Raw genomic sequence first — 23,409 nt, 5'->3', positions numbered from 1 at the left:
ATTTTAAAATTCATTAAACTGGTCATTGACCAGTGGTCAAATAAATAATTAAATTATTTTTGTACTATGAAAAAAAACTAATACTTTATTATTTGTCAAAGTAAAAAAACATTTCAACTGTTGTGAAGCTTTGATAATTTACTCTTTTACAAAAGTGCTATTATCTCTGTTTCGCCTTTCTATTTATTTATTTTATTTTATAAATTTATTGCATAAAGTAAGTATCCATATTTCATAACAGGGAATCTATATACAACTAATAGATAGAAAATAAAAACGGAGTGTTGTCTGTTTAGGATAGTGTCCATCTAACATGGCTCAGCCTGTTCTAAGGTGGAGATTTTTGATCTTTTAAAGCATTAGTTCTATACTAGTATAACAATAACAAAAAAAAACTAAACTACTTAATTATAAATGCCTAGCTAATCAAATGTAAGAAATTAATAATCGTTATTATACAAATATAAAATATATATATATATGTGCCAAGAATACATGTTACTTAAACATAAATAATATGGTAAAATATATAATAAAAAACAAATATAAACTAATGTAATACATAAAAATGTAAATTATATGTGTACCAATTATATAAAGTACTACGTTTATTAAACTATATATATTTTTTTTTAAATCTCTCGCTACACTATTTATGTGTGCATTTATTTTTGTTTTAAAATTTGTTTTACGTTTTGAGTCTTTTATATTTGACATGAAATCATTAAATGTTTTTGGCTAGCTGCTTTCTGCATAACGACATTCAATTGAACTTGCTTTCTAAAGTTAGGGTTTCCTAAGACAGCGGTGCCCGTATCTTAACGGCCGTAGTGAACGGGGATGCCGTGGATAGCCGTCGTAACGGTGACTAGAGAGCGGTTTCCTTGGGAAACGGTATTGACAACGTTTATTAACACCGTTTTCCTAGAAAACCACTCTCTAGTCACCGTTACGACGGCTGTCCACCGCATCACCGTTCACTACGGCCGTTAAGATACGGACACCGCTGTCCTAGGAAACCCTAGCTTTATTCCCTTCTTAAAAAAGTTTTCCATCTTTGTTATGGTATGTGATGCGTTGAAGAGGGACATAGTAGGACGTCAGAAGTTAGATGGACAAAGCGTATTCTCGAGGTCATGAGGATTTCCGCCGATGGGACGGATGGGGGATTACGAGGGGCTCACCTTGTGGGTGACGGCCTTCAGCAGCAGTGCCTTCAGGCCCTCGTAGGCGGGCGGGGCCAGCACCCGGTCCAGCGTGTGCTGCAGGACGAGGCGCAGCGAGCCCAGCGAGGCCCCGCTGGCCGAGGACAGGCGAGTGCCGGGCGGAGTGGCCCCCCGCGGGTACTGCTGCCCGCTGCGCGACCGAAGAAAATACCTGCGCAGACGATCCCATTGTTAGCCATGCACAGATGCAATATAGATAATTATCGACTTATGACCGGTCGGTTACGATAAACAAGTCTCAGGTAGATCCGCGCTGGTATTTTGAATGCTCTCTCGGAGGTTCAGAACGTGTTGCTAGCGCATAACTATTAGGTGAATAGGGAAATATTCCATACTACGAATACCGATAAAAATATATGAAACGGATTAAGAAAAATTTATTGTACTTTCAAAATCAATACGGATATTGTGGAGATATGTTTTCATACATAACTTTAAAAAATAAATTATAAAAAACACGTCCCTAAAAAAACGCGACATGTTTGGCATTGAAAATTGTGAATTCAAGATTCGTGACGACGTTCTATAAAAATTTAAGAGGTTACAAAGAAAGTCCAAAATTAACATGAATTGTGACATTTGACCGTTTTCGCGTGAATTAAAAAAAAAAAATTATGCTACTAATGAGTATTAAAAAAAAAATTTGTATGAATTTTTTACTCGACAGTATTTCATAAACCCTTTTTACTTTAAAATTTTAAAAAAGTTCCCACAATTTCCCTATTGTGACACTTAAAAACATTAGTGGGTATTTCCAGCCATCGCCATTTTGGATAATTTTGGTTAATATGACTGCTTATGTTGTTTTATTATCATCATCATCATCATTCCCGTTCTAATGGTGCATAGGGCACTGCATTAGTAGACCAATCGCAGCGTATCTTAATCATTTTATACATTTACCAAATATATTTTTTTTACCCACTGAACTTCCTCATTCCCTCCCACCAAAGAAATCATAAAACATATTCGAAATTAGTAATTAATTCGGTTTACATACCAGGCGCTCGTCCTCAGGGCCATGCGCAAGGGGGCCCGCACCTCCCCCAGGAAGATGGCCCCTCCTCCGGCGAGCGCCCCCGCCGTGTCGTGCCACAGGGACACGCACACCTCGCACGCCTCTGCCTCGCTCCAGTTGTTCGACGGCCACACCTAGAAAAAGAGACATGGCTATGTTTGGTAATGCCCCGTCAGTTTGATAACACCCTCCCCTGAGGGAAACAGCAATGGAACCAAAAAGTAAGTGTCCAAATCAATGGTCAAATTTTAACACTTTCACGGTTATGACGGCTATAGCTGTCAAAATCGTGTGGTGTGTAAAACTGGTCACCTCAAGTGCACTACTTTCTAAAACTGGTCACCTCAAGTGCACTACTTTCTAAAACTGGTCACCTCAAGTGCACTACTTTCTAAAACTGGTCACCTCAAGTGCACTACTTTCTAAAACTGGTCACCTCAAGTGCACTACTTTCTAAATTTGGTCATCTCAGGTAAACTAATACCGTCTAAAACTGATCACATTATGTGAATTATTGTCTAAAACTGATCACCCTATGTGAATTACTGTCTCAAACTGATCACATTATGTGAATTACTGTCTAAAACTGATCAACTCATATGAATATACAAGAAAAAAACATGCACCATATATGCTTTAATACATAGAATTATTATAGGCGCGTAGAACAAAGTTTTCATACATCGCACTGTGTCCAAAAGTTTCCCAATTACTCCCCCCCCAGCATGACATCCCACCTGCGTGCATGCGTGAAGTGGCCGCGTAATGTTGCCAGCCCGTGAACAATTATAAGATTTTGTGTTGTGTTATATTATGTTTTACCACAAAAATATTTTACTGACTAGACAATAAAAAAAAAACTGTTACTTTTACTAGGTAAAAAAAAAACACTAAACAATTGTTTAGTAATTAAATAAATAAACACTATTTAATATTATACTTAGGCTTATTAATAAAATCATATTATGATATTGATGCATGTGTATAAAATATGGATAACCCAAACCCTAAGCTATGCCAACTTTCTGAAACAAAAATATTAAAATTAATTTGATAATTAAATTTCTAACTTTTACCATATTTTTCGGACCATAAGATGCACTTTTTTACTCCAAAAATTTTGGGGTGCAACTTATGGTCCGATGTGTCTTATCGTCCGCAAAATACGGTATATGTCTAAACTGTTTTTCCAACTTAATATATAGTAAGTCCTACTTACCGTGCAAGCGTTGTTATTTCCATTGTCTCTGTCTTTGTTAACACTGTAAGCGTCAAGTATAAAGTCAAACTCGAAGCACTCATCAAACTGTGGATTCACTGTCTTTTTCTTAACTTTAGTCTTTCGTGATATTTTTTTATCATTGGAGTACACGACGGTAACGATGGCGTACGGGTCGCACTGGCCATTCTTCCTCGTCAACTCCGAGCACTCCAACACTTTGATGGATATCTTGTTCCTTCTGCTCTTGGTGTCGGATTCTTCGGGCGAACATTCGGACCACTTCGTCCCGTTGACACCTTCCGGAAAGAACTCCGAGTACACAGTGGGTGTATAAGTTTCGGACAGCGCGGAATACACCGGTTTCTGGATTCCGATGTTTTCTTGGCTGCTGAGAGACGAGTGTTTGTTCGAAGACGAGGGTCCGTACGTGCGATGGTAATCCTGATTTGTTTGTAAACTTAAACCGGCGCTTCTCAGGCTCTCTGATCTCGTAAGCCCCGTTATGCTATCGGCGTTACTTACAGCCGAAAGCAATTTTTTACTACTCGTGCTCGAACAACTTCCAAATTTTATATTTTCTTTATAGTATTCGGTTATGTTCTTTTTGGGTTTGTTTTTGCGGTCGACACTCGAGTTGGACGCCGTCCATTCCTCATCGTTGACGCTGTAGCTGTGGTGGAAGTTTCTCTGCGATACTCTCGGGGAGTCGGGAGGGGCGTAGGCGGGGTGAGTTCTGACGCTCGAGTACTTGTCGATGAGTATCTCTATGTGCGCCTTGCCCTGGACTTCGGAGTCGGCGTCCACGGGCCGAAGGATGAACCAGTGGTCCTTGTGATTGTTGTAGCTCTGCAGGTCCTCTCGGCGGATGGCCACCTTGCCGAGCACCTTGTCCTGCTTGAGGTGGCGATCTTTGTCACGGTCGAACACATAGATGGATAGATACCGGAAATGGCGTGGTACTTCGAACTGGAATTCCGCCCCGAAAAAAGGACTGAAAGCAAAAAATAACTAAAATTAGAATTACAAAATTATGGAAATATATGTATATTTTTTTTCAATACATGAATAAATTCATTCAATTTCAATTTCAAAATAATTTTAATCTAAGTAAAGACAAAATAATTTTTTTTCCTGAAAAACGCGAAATTATTGCACACGATTTTTACGTGCGAAAACTGAAAAAAAAAATTGAAATGTCATTCTTGTGCAAATATGTCGAAGTTTTTAATTTTATTTTCTGCATAAAATTTCATATTTAATAAAATTACGATATGTACAGATTAAACAACATAATAACAAATTTTTATAAATCGGTAATAACGTTAAAAATATATCAAATATTTAGAGCGGATTTTAAAAATTCTTATGATGTTAGTATAAATAATGCATTCAAAACAGCTCACAGTTGGCGTCATACGTCATGCCTAACGAGTGCGCTTCTAACAAACATTGCGTGCAATTATAGCGCGGTAACGTAATACGTGCCGTATATCCCATAGGAAAAAAAAAAAAAAAAAAACTTCCAAAGTTTTATTCTCCTGATGCCATATACGAGTAGGCGCTGGGGTCGTTTGGTCCCCCCGTTTGGATCATTAGTAATTTTTGGATGCTTAGTGAGGAAAAGGTTAATATTCAGATCAAAAACGTATTTGACCAACGAAGCGTTACGCACCGGACGCGGACTAGCGGAGCGGGTGGGTAGGGGTTTTCGGAAGGGACGCCAGTCCGAGACGTTGAGGATTGTCTCCATTTACAAATAATAATATTTTATCATTTAAAATACGAGTTTTAAAAAAAAAAATATTAAGATTTCTTTAAAAAGTTTACTGTGAGTAATGTTTATCTGAAGCTTCGCGGTCTGGCCCTGAAACGCCATGAATATGTCTCATTAAAAAAAAAAAAAAAAAACATGACGTCGTATTTCGCAATACCGGGCCTGATGATTTACGAGTATATAAAACTGTTTTTTTTTTAAAAAGAGAAAAAAATCACGTGTTCAAATTTATTTGACGTTTAATCATATATGAGGCAAAGCGTAAACGCATGCAAAAAATAAAAATAGCCAAATTAATCACACTCTAGATGGCAGAGGAGATTCAGAACACGTAGGGATTTTTTAGCACAGTCTCTAAGAGTTCAATTATATTGTGAAAACGAGACGAATTCGAGAACGTAATAATTTTCGCCGATGGCCGACTTTCGTCGGCGCTGTGTAAATATTACCCACGCTCTCACGCCTATGGTTACCATCTGACCGGGTAAATCCTGTCTTGATCGGATTTTAAGAGCTTAGACCGGACTCCGCCCGGATTTCATTCGAGACCGGATTCATCAGTCATCCCTACTAAAAACGTTTTTTTCTAATTTACATTTATTTTGAATTTTTTTGATGTTATTATTATTTAAATGTATGAAGCATCATTTAATGAAATAAAAAAAAAACACCTGTAAAAAATAAGGTCCTTCAACAAAAACACGGGAATTTCCTAGCTAGTCGGGACCTGAAACAAAGAAACTGTACATTTTTAAAATGTGAAAAAAAAGTAGGCAAGCGTGGTTAAGGGGAGGCATCCGCAGTATTTGCCCCAGCCAACCGTATCGCCTCCGCTTGATGTCAGTAGTCACCGGAGTTTGCTGCGTCCATTCTCTTACTTCTTAATTCCTCGCAAAGTTAAACCACCGCACACCCAAGATTTGTCTGAGACAACCTATTCTCAAATACTCGGTATTTAGCTTTATTGGGCCCCGTTAAGTGCCACGGCAGCTTTTCGACAAAAATCGCAAAATTAATTAAATATGAGGTAATGTTCTACAAGAATTCGATATGAAGCCAAAAGCAGTAAAAAAATATTCAGTACAAAAAACCATGTTATGTTTTTTTAAGTCTTTCAGTATTTTAATCAATAACAGAGTATCTAGATATTCATAAACACAGTGTAGATATGAAACAAGCTGATTTTATGCTTAAAAACAATGGACATAGTGTGTTTTTACTTATCTACAATTTTTACGATTATTTGCAATTTTTAATAATTTGCATAAAAACGCAAGTGTCATAAAAAATATGCTGCTTTTTTGCCCATTTATTTCACGGTTTTAAAATGTACGGAGGTTCTTTGTAGGTCCCGACTAGCTAAGAAATTCCCGTGTTTAGACAGGATCTTTTTATTTACATGTGTTTTTTTTTCATTAAATAATGCTTTAAAAGTTCAAAGAATAATAATAATTTATTTTTTCAAATACATAAATATAAATAAGAAAACATGAGGGCGGAATGGTGTTATTTTTTAATATATTATTTTTATTTATTCATACCAAGGCCAAGGGCCCTGTGTTGAGTTGGGATACAACATAATGGAAAGTGGAAGCACGTACATAATTAAATAAAAGCAAAAATAAAAATTCAATATTTTTACATAAACATACATAATATATTTCAATAAACATCTGGACAGCAAACTTAATATTTAGGCAATATCTCGCAGCAGTCTCCTGCAATGGTCTCTTCCTTAGACAAAATCCTGACATGTACACTCTTTCTGAATATGGCTTCCGTTTCATTATGCAGGCATTATACAGGATGTTCTTTAAACCCTGTCGCATCCGAAACCACGATGATCAGTATCGACAAGAAGACATATTAGCATATTAAAAAAAATATTTCGAACGAACAAATTTTTTTAAAAGAAAATATTTGAAAAAACAAATGGTTGCGTACTTCTGCGGGGAAGAAGCGAGGGGGGCGCCGCCGCGCGGTTGACGGTATATCAGACTCCTCCCTCCCCCCTTCTCGTTTCTCCCCTGCAGATGAAAGCAACCATTTGTTTTTATAAATATTTATTTTTCGTAAACTTTATTCGTTCAAAAATTTATTTTAATGTGCCAATATGTCTTCTTGCTCATTTTGATAATGGTGGTTTCGGATGTGACAGGGTTTAAAGAACACCTGTATAGGCGGCATTTAATTTCCAGTCAAAACCTTCAAACTGACGAATGCGGCGTCTGCTATTCTTAGTCGTCATTAAATAAATAAATGTATTCAATGACAATGGCAATGTATCATCCACCCGGGGTTATTTCACGGCGCCGCGCCGTGTGGATTCGTACGATCCGTCCGATTTGGGCCAGCAGCGGGTCCCACGCCGCACCGCACGGGGAAAGAGAAATCACGCACCGCGGGTAATTACGGCCGTTTTTTCTTCCATTAACGAGCGACAATCATACGGAACAATGCGTATTGTTTAGAGTTTAGACGACGGGACGCGGAAGTAACGGGACGGCGATGAAAATGTACACGATTAAGTGAGAAAAACATCGAATCACGGCACTTGCATACAGCATATATAATATGTACATGTACGCCCGCCCTGGCTGTGTTTCCACGATTGGACAAAATTCGTTTACATACCGCGCACATCTGATAAAATAGTCATAATTAACATATTACGACAGAGATGAAGAACATTTTAAAGAAGGCAATATAGAAGTCTAGCCATCTACAGGGCTTATGACCTGTCATTGGCTGTTTTTTAAAAATTTATTTACACCTTTTATCAAAATACAATTTTACGTTCACTTTACCCAGCTAACAAGGGTACATACCCCGTTCTAAGCTAGGCAATTACATCCTAATGTATGAAAAAGGAAAAATTTAGGAAATTTAATTCTTCCATTTAGGAAAAAGGCAAAGTCACAAAATTCAATTTTATTTAAAGCAATAAAAAAGTATTACGAAATGGAAAAAAATATTTATGAAGAAAAAAACATATCAAAATTTAAAATAATGGTCAAGACATATGTGATAAACAATTTATAAATTAAATATATTTTCAATGTTATTATTAGAACACCCATAACAATATGTATGATATGTGTGCCCTACTTTAAGATTTAAATAAATAAAAAAATAGTTTACAAATTAATAGAGAGCACAGACTAATAAAATATAAACTTACTCGTATACACACATATACATATATACACATGTAAATACACACACACGTACATACACCCTGCGCATACATATTTAAGTGGCCACCTTACACACTGTGTAACATTCACCATTCTGCCCATATTTGAACATCTATATTACTTCAATTCTTTCATCCGTTGATGTTTGTAAAATTAAAGAGCTAAAACGTTTATTTAAGCGAGTGAGATTCATCTAATTTAATTATTTCACCTACATACTAGGCAACGCCTGAAATTTTTATTTTTTCCTTCTATTCTATTGCCTTCTTTAAAATGTTCTTCATCTCTGTTGTAATATGTTAATGTTAACGGCTCCCCGGGGAGTTGAATCCAGTCCTTGTCTACAAAAATTTGGACAAACTCAAAATATTGTTGATAAATCCACCTGGTCCGTGAAGAAGTATAGAAATTAAAAAATAAAAATTTCAGTTGGGATACAACATAATAGAAAGTGGAAGCATGCATACTATTAAACAATAGCAAAATAAATTATTTAAATTTTTAATAAACATCTGAACAACACGCTTAATAGTATATAAATCTATGCAATATTTTATTTATTTATTTATTTAAATCTTAAAGTAGGGCACACATATCATACATATTGTTATGTGTGTTCTAATAATAACATTGAAAATATATTTAATTTATAAATTGTTTATCACATATGTCTTGACCATTATTTTAAATTTTGATATGTTTTTTTCTTCATAAATATTTTTTTCCATTTCGTAATACTTTTTAATTGCTTTAAATAAAATTGAATTTTGTGACTTTGCCTTTTTCCTAAATGGAAGTCTAGTTTTGTTCTTTTCTCTAGTATTGTGATCGTGTTCATGCTGGTTCCGATCAATTTTTTTCCAAAATTCTGTTTTTTTATTAGAGTTTATAATTTTATGAACAAATATCATTGTATTGTAAAATATTCTTTGTTTATATGTTAATAATTTCATTTCATTTACCATCGACTTTACCCTCGTATATCTGGTTTTTTTTCAAAATGATTCTAAAGGCTTTATTTTGTAATACAGTTAGTTTATCTATGTTTTCTTTGTTTGATAAAAATAAAATGCTACTACAGTAGTTAACGTGTGGTTCAATAATTGCTCACAGCAGTCTCCTGCAATGGTCTCTTCCCTAAGACAAAATCCAAACTTGTACGCTTATCTTGAAAAGGGCTTTCGTTTTGAAGAAATTAATATGTTCATCCAGAACGTTGAACACTCTTGAAGGCCGCAAAAGAAAAACATATCTGGGCAAAAGTCGTACGTGTTTTTGGTTTTAAATAACTCAATTTACGGGAAAACCTCGTACCAGCATTCTGCTGGGATCTCTTCTTGTAACCACATGGCCAGAAATGTGTCAATGACTCTTTTGAAAAAAAATGTCTAATGTCCAGCACCTTCATAAATTTAAACAAAATCTCGGATGGGAAAGTGGAGGGGGGGATATTGAAGAACCACTCTATAGACCTTAAAACATAGCATGATTAGAATGACAGTTGTCAGAAAAACTAACGACATAACTTTGTAGTAACGTCTAAGGAGTGATTTATATTGACATACGAAAAATCATTCGTATTTTGTATTTTAATTTATTTTTTTAATACAATACTTGACACATAAATCAACATAAATTTATAAAATTAAAATTAACAGCTTTAAAACTAAAAAAAAAACTAAAATAAACATAGTTATTAAAGACTTTCTTACAAGGTTACATCATTTTGCAAAAACGTTGAGATGGGACAAATTGAACGTAGTTATGCAGAAAGCAGCCAGCTATAGAAAAGTGAAACTGAGGTGATAGCACTTTTGTAAAAGGAGTGAATAATCGAGTCTACACAACCGTTGGAATGTTTTCGACTTTAACAAGTGATAAATAATGAAAACATGTTTTTTTTTAAATATTACAAACGAGAATCTAATTATGTATTTGACCAGTTTCAACGATTTTTAAAGTATCATATTTTTTCAAGTTCTATGGGTGTTTTCTGCAAATTGAGAAATGCTGTTTTTGTGATCGACACCATTTTCAGAAGGCGATTAATACAGTTTTTTGTATGAAAGCGGTCTGGTTCTTTTTAGCAAAACATAGAATTTACCTTACTACACCCGATAATATCAATATTTCATTTTTCGGAAATTGTGGACTGGCTGCTTTCTACATAACTACGTTCAATTGATCAATGTAATTTGATCGAATAAAAAAATAATTCGTTTGATAATGTTCACGAAAAAAATATGAAGGTCTTATTTTTTTGTGAATAATTGTATTCAACATAATAGGCTTGTGTTTGCGTTTTTGTATCAATTTTCGGAAACAGAGTTTGATGTTTGCATGATAAAATCGATTTGATCGGTACAGTATCAGTGATCAGTAATTTCCCATCACTATTGACACGAGTTTGATAGCTGTCATTTTAATCGAGCTAAATTTTATGGACTATAAGTATAATAACACAAAAAAGTAGCCAGAAATTAAAATGCACGCAACGATCAATGGAAAGACAGATGCTCGGTGTATGTCTAAGAGACAGGATAAGATATGAAGAAATAAGGCGCCAAACCGGAGTCGTGGATATCATGGATCGTGCAGCGAAATTGAAATGGCAGTGGGCAGGGCACTTGGCGAGACAAAATGACGGCAGGTGGACACCCAGGATGATAAAGTGGAAACCATGGGCAAACAAAAGAAGTGTTGGAAGGCCACAGAAAAGATGGGTCGACGACATTGTCTCTACTGTCGGTAAAACGTGGATGATGAAAGCGGGTGATAGGAAGGAATGGAGACGTTTGGAAGAGGCCGCCATCCAGCAGTGGAGAGAATAAGGCTGCAGAAAAAGAAGAAGGAGTATAATAAATACGTTTTCTAAATAAATAAAAAATATATAGATATTTAATTATTTGTAAAGTGTCTTCATAGAGCGTGTCCGTCCTTTATTTTTGCGCAATGCGTATATTTTTAAAGTAATCTCTCATTCGTAAAAGATCCATGCCGACAATAATTTGCCCAGCCCTCGACACGTGGGAAATATCGTGAGTCAATAACTCGACGTATTTTAAAGAGATTAATATCGATTTAAGTATTCATATTCCGAGTTAAGAGAAATTACGTACGTACCCATGTAATATGTAATGGACTAATGTTTCTATAATCCGAAAAATATGGTGTTGAACGGCGTCTTTCTTCCGCTGCGCAAATCCGCGTTCTCGGGTACTTCGGCCACGTCACGAGGCGAAGAGACAGCGTGGAAAAATCCGTGGTACAAGAATAAGTAGAAGGAGCTCGATCTCGCGGAAGAAGTCCTACAAGATTGACGGGCTCGGTAAAAGAAGCGACTGGCGTCTTTCTCATCGGGAGATTTCCAAAAGCGCCGAAGACAGAGGACGATGGAGGCGGATCCTAACGACTGCTCTGCCAAGAGCAAACGTTGTTGCATAGTTCCGCGATGTTTTTCAATAATATTTGTACGCATGTTTTATTCATTTATATTTATACGCCCATAGGGCATTTACAAATAAAACGCAGTGATTATATTGATTTCATTACTTTCCTTAAAAAAAATAATTAACCATTTCTAAGGCGAGAGAAATTGGAGAATAATCCCCAATGAAGAAGCTCGGCGTTTTATTAAATATTTTTAAATTGTTAAAACACTATTAAACTAAGCCAAATTAAAAAAAAATGCACCCTTTTATTAGGGCTATTTTATTTATATTTTCTTTTATTCAGGAAACATACAGTACAGTTACATAGTTTTATATTTTACACAGTTAGACTTAACTCTAATGGACCAGTGAGGTTTCCATATTATATTATAATTATATTTAAGGTTATCAATGAACTATTTTTTAAGTACATAAAAAAGGAAAAAAAAAACATAAATGGAAGTTGTTTAAAAATTAAAATCAAAGTAAAAAAAGTTATTTAAAAGTTTGTAGTTCGTAATAACAAATGGATATTTCCATTATTATTATTATTTTAAAAATGAAGAAATTTTTTTTTGTAAAAATGATTAAAAAGTAATAATTAAAATAAAGAATGAAAAATATGCTCAGATGTAAAAAAAAAACATTTTCTAAAGGAAAACATATATATACATACATATTTTAAGGGATTCAAAGAAACGATGAAAAGAATCTTTAAATGAAAATACAATAAATTTCAGTCAATTTAAAAAACATCTTAAAAAATAATGACACATTATAGTAAGGGCAGTAATATATTGATTTTATATACATACATAATATAAGTAATCAAAAGTACTTTCAAAGTATAAAAACATGTCAATGCAGCAGAGAAAAAAAGAAAGAATAACAGGTACAGCAAGTAATCTTTAAAATTTGAAAAAGCAATATAAGGAGAAGATTTTAAACCAAAGGTAGTTGATAAAATTGATGATTTTAGCAGTAATAAAAATTTCAGTGGAGAAATTCGATGAAAAATAACAATATTAATGTATGTAGTGTGAAGTGATGATTCTTTAAAGTTTTGTATTTCTGAAATTACTCCGCATGTGACATCAGAGGTTCTCTTCCGCTTATTCTCGGTCAATTCTGCCGATTGACGGTAATTAAACCGGATATCTATAACACCTCTCTTATCGTTGGTTGATTCATGAACTAGTGACGTCATTAAAAGTAGTTCGTTTTTATTCAAACGATTTTTTTTCCGTATGCATTCAAGAAACTTTGCCGTACAATTTAACGCTCTAATTTTTACCGCGAGCAACAAAAATTTTTTTTATCAAATTTCTCGTAGGGCTGAAGTTCTCTTATTACAAAATGCCGGATTTTATTAGGAAAATGCAAATATGACTCATCGTTGATCCTCGAAGCGGCTTAAACTGGTGGATGATGTTTGTCTATTCGGAGCATATATTATAATCAGCGGCCCGCTCGACTGTGAATCAAGTTAGTCATCAGGAAACACCAGATCAGATCTAGAGACGTTTGTTTGTATTACTCGTATACACCGGAACCTCATTTTGCACGGGAGGGTGCGTTCCACGCAGTACTAGCAAATAAATCTTTAAATCATTTTTTTTTAAATTATTTCATCTTCTTACCGTGTAAAAAAAGTTCCGGCGTATTGAAGGCCCAACTCATTGTCAACCAAAAATGATATTTGAATGTTTAATTCGTCGATGTTTTGAACGCAGCCAATACGAGTGGCGAGTACTATTGGTGAGTATTTGTGCCACTAATGCTCATAGCCACAGTAGGAATACCGATACTGTCCCCGATTGTTACATGCTAAGAAATTCAGTTAAACATTGGCCATCTGGGCATTGGCTGACGAGCCTTTCGGACCTTATCACACGGCATTGTACGTACGATGGACCACTAATAGTTTTTTTAACTTTTGTCCATAAAAATAATGCTTTTAATATTGATAATATAAAAGAATCTGCTTTGGAGAATAGTTTCTTCGGTAGATGACATCTCAACACGCACATTTTTTTCAATAATAATGATTACGATCGTACAATAACGGTAAATAATTGCTTTAATTGGGATAATGACATAATAATGTATTTAATTTAATATATATTTTTTATTTTATTATTATTTTGCTTTGTTTTCTTTTAATAAATAATACTGTTTTAACAAAAAATAATTATTATTGTATTGTTTTTATCTTTTACCATTACCTAGTCGAATACTAACACCTTTATTTTTATTTCAAATACATTTCAAGTTTACTTAGTAAAAATGTATATTTATGAAATAAGATTAATGTTATAACTGTTTTTATTTTAGTTACTGATGTTATGTTTCTTTTTTACTATTGCTTTCAGCTTTGTATCTTTGTTTGGTGTTTTCTTTTTTATTTTCACTAAAGTGTTTTTTTTTATTTATTTTTTATTGAAATTAATTTATTGATAAACCTTTACGGATTAAATTAATTTAACAAAATATTTTTTCTCTCTTTAAATTCATATACTTTTCATAATGATAATACGAGTACTTTTAACATCTGTCGTAAAGGTTGTCCCGAGTCTTTTGTTTAGTTTTGTCTAATAGTTTATTGTATAATTTCAGTCCCAGGGCCCCAATTACGACGGGAAGTTAACATTTATCTTCAATTTTATCTACAAAGTAAAATGAAGTTTTCTGTATGAAAAGCAGAATACGCATACGATGTTTTCTTCTAAACATGTTCACAAGATCCTCAACACATAGACAACTTAAACAAATACAAACCAATACCACTTTCGGACAAAGGGATTTTGAGTATTATTCAATTAAAATCTATAACCTACTTCCACTATCTATTAAAGCAATTAGTAATGAGAAAATGTTTAAAAGGGCTATAAAAAAATGGATAGAGGAGCTAGGTAGAAGTAAAATGGATTGTCTCATTCGCCCATACCAATACTGATTCAACTGCTCCACAACTGTATAGCTTATGTTAGGTTTTTGTTATTTTCATTATGGGTTTTGTAATATAAGTAATATAGATGTACATAAATACCTTGTTTTTAAAACTGTCTGAATACTTGTTAATTATGTTTGTTTTTTAAGTTAGTCTTCTTTGTTTATTCTCAATTGTAATTTCAAAAAAACTAAATTGTCAAGTGTCCTCGGCACGGGAAACCCCAGAGAGGTCACATTATTTTTATTATTAATTATAGTTTGCAAGTGAAAAATATGAATAAATAAAATAAATAAATAAATTATACGTTACCGACGAATATACTTTAAATGTTCATGCAAATATACTGATTTCTGTACACAATCGGGGCCCAGATTTATTAGTCTCCCTTTAGAATGTTGTATATACTGTTCTAATATTATAATATTGTGTCCATGTTAACTACATTTTTTTTCAAGTTGGTCCGTCGTCTTCAATTAGATCAGTGGCAAATTGATGAATACATTTTAAGGATTCTAGTTGAAAGAGTTCAGTTATATTTAACTGTTTAGTTTGTAGAGTTCTTTAGTTGCTGTTAGATAAGGGAGGTCATATTTATCTATCTATTTATTTATCTATTTATCTATTTATTCACACTCTTTATCAAAATACAATTCCATATTTAACTTTGATATTTTATTTTGTTGTCTTTGTAGTCTATTTATGTCATGTTGATTTCCTGTTCCTCATAGTAGTTGCATATAACATATTTTAGTTTGGATTATTCGTAAAAATAATATATTTTACATTAGAAGGTAATTTGTTCGCTGTTGTGATTATTTTTGTAGTAAAATACAAATTTGTAAAAGGTTTTTTGAACCGTTAATAAATAAATAAATAACAAGTCCCAAAAGTAAGATAAAATGTAAGATTTGCGGATTGTTATTAGGCAATTCGTGTATATAATGAATAATCACGCATTGTTATGGATTTTCGTACAGAAGGCGTGTCGCAATTATTCGGATTACAAAACCATTCGGCTATCGCAGAATATTAGACTTACTTCTCACAACACAATTAGATAATCAGAATTAGGAATACGCAGTGTGCAGATACAATTGTGGAAAAAATAACAGATCGAGGCGAAAGACTAACATAAAGCATTGTTATAAATTTGAGGTAGTTAAATACTTTTTTTGCATGTTGCAATCTTTTAACTGAAAATAAATATCTAAATTTGTTGCAACAGGGGCCCGATTACAATAGGAAGAGTTATCTTCGACTGTCTATAAAGAAAAACCGATATTTGTGTACGAAAATGAGTATATTTGCATGAACATTTAAAGTATCTTCTTCGGTAACCTATAATGAACATGTTTAAAAAAAAATTGTACGCATATTCTGCTTTTCATACAGAAAATTTTATGTTACTTTGTAGATAAAATTGAAGATAAATGTTAACTTCCCCATTGTAATCGGGGCCCAGAAAAGGAAAACATTTTTGAGGGGGGAATATGGAAGTCCGCTCTACCAAAATATGAAACACTCTCGGTGCGATAAAGGAGAGGTGTCTCCGAGCAAAAGTCGTCCGGGTTTCGGGTTTAACATAATTCATACCCTGGGAAAACCGCTTCATCCAACCCATCTTCACCCCACACTGTGTTAATGGGGAAGAGATCGAGAGAGAAGAGAGATCGAAAAGCGGAAATATCTATCCCGAAAAATTCAAAGTCGTGCGAGGAATTGACTAATGTACACATTCACATTCTGTACATTGGGGCATAAAACAAAAGTTTATCTTAGAAGATTTGATAATTTGGTGACACGGTAGGTTTGGTTGGGTACGATTTAAAATTTTGTGAAGAACAGTTTTTTTTTTTAAAGTTGAATTGGTACCTTACTGACCTTTCTCTTGACGCTTAAATTAGTAGAACAATAAGCTCATGCTTTTACCAGCTGAGACAGATTAAATGCATACGCTAAAAATTGCCAGTTGATGCCGCCCGTCAATCAATAAATGCGTCTGTAGTGTCTAGAGTCGATTATTGTAATGGTATCTACGCAGGTCTACCGATGAATAAAATGACTTTTTTTTTTTTATATATGAAGTTGCATTATTCAATACCTTGCTTGCAATGTACAAGGTTAATATACACTTCAAAGCGACAGCCATTAACTTGTTTACTTAAAAATATTTACTTTACTGAAAAACTTTATTTCGTCACTTTATAAAAGGATCAGTAAGATGTCTCGGCTGTGACCTGTTTCAAGAGGTAAGGACAGAAAACTCGTCAGAAGAAGGCGGACCGTTGCCATTCGTCAACAGATCCTCCGATCCACCTGAGCAGTGTTCGGCATTTGGTGTCCTGCTATCATTGATACCTTTTATTGCCTTCACTATATCTGTCATGTATAATGATACCTCTCTTGACAAGTCCCTGTGACTAATCACTACATGCACGTCGTGTAAATCCTCATTTAGACTTCTGCATCGCGCCTCCAGTTGCATTCTCTGCAGACTAAAAAAGGGGCAATGCATCAATAGATGGGAGACATCTTGGAGAGTAACATCATCGCATGGGCAAGTGTTGATCTCAGATATTTTGAATCTGTGTAAATAACTCATAAATCCGCCATGTCCTGTCAGGATTTGTGTGAGTTCGTATCCTGCACGCTGCAGTTTCCTAAATTCAAAAGCATGGTAAATAGATGAATGAATAAAATGACTCGCCTACAGTCTGTATTGAATGCCGCAGCGAGGCTTATTTTTGGAATCTCTAAGTTCAGTCATATCACTCCACTACTTCGGGAATTGCACTGGCTACGTTTTCCACAGAGGGTGAAATACAAACTCTGTTGGCTTATGTATAAGTCACTGCGCAACTCTGCTCCAGAATATCTAAGGGAACTCTGCATTCCAGATGAACTAGCTGACAGACGTCTTACGCTTAGATCAGCTACATCTACGCCGAAAGGAAAAGTGATTATACCTCTACGCAAACAGCGCACTAAATTAGGCGAACGTGCATTTGCGGTCGCAGGCCCTACGGCATGGAATGCTCTCTCAGCAGAAGTTCGAAACTGTGAGAGTGAAGTGATGTTTCGGAAGAAACTTAAAACCCACTTGTTCTCTAAATCATTTGAATAAATTCTTAGCATGTGGTGACAAAGTACATTATTTTTCTTAAATTAAAAAGCTAAAATAAAATTTATTTCTTTATATAATCACTTTGTAAAGCGCCCTTGAGGTATTATATTACGAAAATGGCGCTATATAAGTTATCCATAATTATTATATTACATTAAGAATAAATATCGTACAAGTTTCATCTAATACGGTTGGTAACTACATAATTTATTTATTTTATTAGGTAAACAAACAGTATGTACACATATATTGCCAATTTCTTTGTATATTAGAGTAAGAAACTCATGCACACACCAAAAAAATTGTTTACACTTAATACAATAATTTAAATTATGTTCAATATAAAAAATGTAAAAGAAACGAAATGAAAAAATATTTATATAATAATAATGTTAAATGTCTGCTTCTCTCAAAATTTCTATAATTTTTGACCTAAATTTACATACATTGTCACAAAAAATATCAGCCTCGGTAAATATATTGTTATATTGGTCGCATATTCTAGGTATTGTAGATTGTTTAAAATAGTTTGTTGACGCGTTTTCAGTGTAAAACAAAATATTGTCTTGTCGGTCTAGATGGCACACGGAATGGAAGTCTTTCTAGTAGGTTAGGAGAATCAATTTTATTGTTTATTAATTTGAATAAAAAAAATTTATATTTTTTTTTTTTAAATACAGGGGATACGGTGCAGTGTCCAAGATAAACGCGGCACATACGACAGTACATTGCATTTGGGTACCAACACAGCGCCCTATGCACCATCTGGTGCGAATAAGAGGATGATAATGAAGATTAAGTTTTTTTTTCATGAATAAAAATATTACAACTGAATCAAAATATAAAAAAAGCTGAAAGCCGAGTTTTGTGACCCAAAACCTTCGTGTGGATCATCAAAACTATGACCACTCACTCGGTCGCTCTCAGAAGCGTATCCTATTTTAGGCTGTGTCTGTCTGCAAGTTTCGGGACGCGGCGCTAATTGGCGAGTGGCACTTGAAGATACGAGAAGCCGTGACGCCATCGGACGGTAGATGGTACAAGGTACATCCCGTGTGCGAATCCCTTCCTAGAAATGTGACTGCAAGAGGATGCGCGCGCGCGGACTGACTGTTCTTCATACAGACGTTAATAATAATAATGTTTGGATAATTTATATAGCGCCATTTTTGTGAAAATCACCTCAAGGGCGCTGTACAATAAATAAATATCCAAACACGTCTACAGAGCGAATGGACGGTTGGGATTCTAGTTCCTCGTCTCCAATTATGATATATATGAGCTAGAAAACAAAACGTCTTGTAGCTACAGAGCGCATGGACAATAAGAAATCTAGTTTACATTTTTATATTTAATTTTTTTATTTGAAAATGAAGTTTAGAGTTTAATTTATATTTTAAAAACGAAATAAAAAGCTAATTTATAAAATTAGAAGTTACATAACAACAAGTTTTGCAGCTACTGAGCGCATGGACGGTTGAAATTCTAGACCCCATTTACTAAATGTAGATAGTTGATAACATTTACATAATATGATAAATAATATGATAGCTAACATCACAAGAAGACTTGCAGCTTCAAGACGCATCGGCAAATGGAATTTCAACAACATAAGAATGATTTTAAAAAGTTAATAATAAAAAATAATTTAAAAAAACGCAATAATAATAAATTGAGCAAAGAACTAGTAAGTGTGGCAATTAAGTGAACATGTAACAGCACAAAAAGTAAAATATAAAAAACTAAACAAAGATAGCATTCCTTAACTTATTATTAAGGTTAACAAGACAATAGACGATACTCAAACTCAAACTCGTCCCTGTTTTATTTTGGTATGCAGTAAACAGGATCTATTGTCTTTTTCCTAGTAAATACCTGTAAAAACACTTGGTTCACATTTGGCTGTTCCCTGGGAGATGATAGTAGAAACGCAACGCGTTCCGTATTTTCTCCCCGAATTATGGCAATAGAGAGATGATTTTCTACGCACTATAGAGATTTATCATTGGCGTGTCTCTATCATTTTGTTTTGTTTATTAATTGTTTCTTATGGGAGCTAGAACTGTGCAAAAACCTTTATAAGCGCCTAGTTTTATCTGCCGTCTTCGGACGTACGATATACAAATATTATAATTTATTATTAATATTTAAAGTATGAACTTTGTGAGTGGTCAAACATTTTACACTTTTTTTTAAAATGCAATTCTTGTCCTTCAGTTAACATTGAAAAAACATTAAAAAAATTATAGTGGTGTTTGTTACCTACTAAACGTCGGGTTATGTCGACTGCCTAGTAGGTTTCACATAAATTGCTAAATATTCATCCGCGTTGATATCGATCCATAAAAATCGTCTCGTGAGAACATTTTTTACTCCAAGCTCGTTTTGGATAAATCTTCAGACGAACATGGTATGTGTAATGCACAGATAGATTAAAAGATTGTACTTACAGTTTTATTATATTTTATTAATACAAAAGATACAATATATAAGCTAAACTAAACTTAATATAATAGAGAATGGAAATACTTAAAAATAACTCAAGGAATCCAATTTGTAAAACGTAAAATGAAGCAGTTAAGAAAAAGTATGAAATCGTAACAATTAAAATTATATCAAGTTTTTGTCTAAAGAACGTGTGTCACCGAACACGGCCAAAACGCTTCTCTCCTTGTCCGTCGCTCGGACATGGTGTGACGTCTATAGTGTTGCCACAAAATTATAGTCGTGTTATAGAACATATGAGTTTCACAATCATCTAATCATGAGTTTAAAAAGATACAGGAGTTGAAATCTTAAATACAAAAAATAGTAAAGGGTTAAAAGTAAATAATATGAAAATATTTAACATTAGGAAAGCTTTAAAAATAATGTTTCTTAGATTCAATTCAATTATTTAAAATAAAATGTACATAGTAAACTAAAATTCAAGACGTGCATATTATAAAAAGACGAAAAATACATAGAAAGACTCTTGTGAAAATAGTAGGAGAATCCTGCTCCGGAAAGCCCCGCCCCATACATGATAAATGGAACAGATCAACATCCAGAGCGACGTTGTTCAGTATAGCGGTAGCCCTTCTAAAGCTAGGGTTTTCTAGGACAGCGGTGCCCGTATTTTAACGGCCGTAGTGAACGGTGATGCAGTGGACAGCCATGGTAAAGGTGATTAGAGAGTGGTTTCCTAGGAAAACGGTGTTAAATGGTGTTGATAACACCGTTTTCCTAGAAAACCACACTCTAGTCACCTTTACGACGGCTGTCCACTGCATCACCGTTCACTACGGCCGTTAAAATACGGGCACCGCTGTCCTAGGAAACCCTAGCTTTACAGGCTAACCAGCGGCATGTTGGTCCTGTACATCGGAATATGAAACAATCTATGCTGACGCTGTTTTAGGTAATTATCAGGAACATACAAACCAATGCTCATCATAATTTTAGGATTATCGACAATACAGCGCAACAATCGATAAAAATGTGCAGTCAAATACATAAGGTGTATTTGACTACAATGTCATTACATCTAGTCTCTAAACTGTTGTAGCCACGCATACCCTGGAGAAACTCGGTCGGGTAGAGCCGAGGATAATACCCGCACTCTCTCATGTAGAGATATCTCGGAAACTTCTTTTGGATTTTCTCTATCATAAGACAAGATCAATAATCAAACAACCTTTGAATATGGCCCGTTATACAATGTTCCATTGTAATGGTCACCCTATACAACATAAAATATTTTCATAATCTAATCAGTGCATGCAAGGGTTGCTTATTAAGATGCATGTTGTGTTGGTTTTATAGTTTTGTGCAACAACTATGGTAAAGGTGTATAGTGGGTTTTGCACGTTAGTTTAATTAGTGTCCTGACAAAGAGACTGGTACGTCTCGAAACCGGTAGGCATAGAAAAGTCGGTAATTGGTTATTTACAAATATTTAATAACTTTAGTATTACGATAACTGTTTTTGAAAAAGAAAATAGTGTCGACACATTAAAAAAATATATATTTCTTTTTAAAAAATCTAAATCGGTTCAGTTATGTGGTAGAGAAAACGGGAATACGACACCTTGAATTTGAGCATTTCTCCTTTTCGCACAGTATTGAAGGAGACATGTGCGAGTGACAGAAAAACTAAATTCAAATATTTATTCATCAAACCGCCCCTCGCCGCATATCCTCTTCATTGCATGATAGATTCGGTGTATAACATAAGTTGTGTCTGGTTTTTTTTTTCAAATTTAAAAATGAGCACCAAAAGTAGAACTAAACGGTAAGGATATACGTCATTCGAATCAAAATTTTCTGCTCTACAAGATAATTGTGTTTTCGTTACATATATATATTTTTTTTTAAATTGGCCTTTAAAAATGGAATGTCAAGTAGACGAAAGTGAGCATTTTCGACATCTCTTTCGGTTCGTGTTCAATCAAAGGACTACCTAAAGGAGAATACATTATTGACTAATTTGAAAATTATTGTATTTTTAAAAAAAAATCGGGGTCGCTATTAAATCAGAACGCCTTTCTCGAAAACCGCCATTAAAAAAAGGTTAATTATAAAAAATTTACCAAATGAAGTGATTTATTTTCCAAATAAAGAGAACAAGAAGACAATCACAACAATCTGGTCAATGATGTATTCTCCTTTATTCTCTCGATTGAACGCGAACAAAAGGAGGAGTCGCAAATGCTCGTATTCGAATACTTAAATTAAAAAATAAAATAAAAAATAAAATAAATATTTTATGATTTACCCAAATATGGACTTGGAAAAACAGGGATGAAAGTAGGCTGAATGCTGTCGAAATGCGATCTCTCAGGCGAATGTGTGGTAAAACTGTGTACGATAGATGCACAAATGTTGAGTTTCAAAAATAGAAAATAAGAAAATCAAGCAAGGAGCTCTGCGCTGGTTTGGACATGTAGAACGAATGGACAGCGAAAGAACGGCTAAGAATATTTACAATGCGAATGTTGATGGATGCAGAAATAGAGGAAGACCGAGAAAGACATGGCATGATCAAATCCAACAAATACTTGAAAATGGACATGTCAAAAGTCGGAATAATCGGCGCGCATGCATGAGAAGATGTATGAATGTAGAGGAAGCGAGATATGTATGCAAAGATAGAGTGTTGTGGCGTTCTATCCTCTCAACCTACCCTTACGGGGAAACGGCGTGATGGTTTGTTGTTGTTAGAATCAAGTTGGGGTAGAGTGGGATTCGAACCACGGACCTTTGATCCGTGAGTTCAAGACACTAGCCACAGGATCACAACCCGATTCATTCAATTTCATTTTAAATGGTTTGTAATCACATAAAATAATACATGTAACGTAAAAGCAAACTCAATATCATGTAGAACACAAAATTTCCTTTCGAATGGCGAATAATTTTTACTATTTTGTTTTACTTTTGGTGCACATTTTTTAATTTAAAAAAAACGGACAAAACGAATGAT

The 23,409-nt window shown here is 34.3% G+C and overlaps 1 protein-coding gene across 1 annotated transcript in view; it reads right to left on the bottom strand.

Annotated features, from left to right (window-relative positions):
* RasGAP1 (Ras GTPase activating protein 1) overlaps positions 1-23,409 on the bottom strand; it is an 89,550-nt gene that overhangs the window by 17,350 nt on the left and 48,791 nt on the right. The window contains exons 3-5 of the mRNA XM_088236600.1: positions 3,464-4,457; positions 2,227-2,378; positions 1,185-1,377 (exon numbers count right to left, since the gene is read on the bottom strand). Of these exons, the coding sequence (XP_088092726.1) occupies positions 1,185-1,377; positions 2,227-2,378; positions 3,464-4,457 (1,339 nt within the window). The remainder of the gene's footprint in view (positions 1-1,184; positions 1,378-2,226; positions 2,379-3,463; positions 4,458-23,409) is intronic.

Source organism: Micrasema longulum, unplaced genomic scaffold (genome assembly GCF_059751315.1).
Source record: "Micrasema longulum isolate JH-2025_06_02 unplaced genomic scaffold, ASM5975131v1 h1tg001581l, whole genome shotgun sequence".
Lineage (NCBI taxonomy): Eukaryota > Metazoa > Arthropoda > Insecta > Trichoptera > Brachycentridae > Micrasema > Micrasema longulum.
This window is presented reverse-complemented; position numbering and strand designations above follow the sequence as displayed.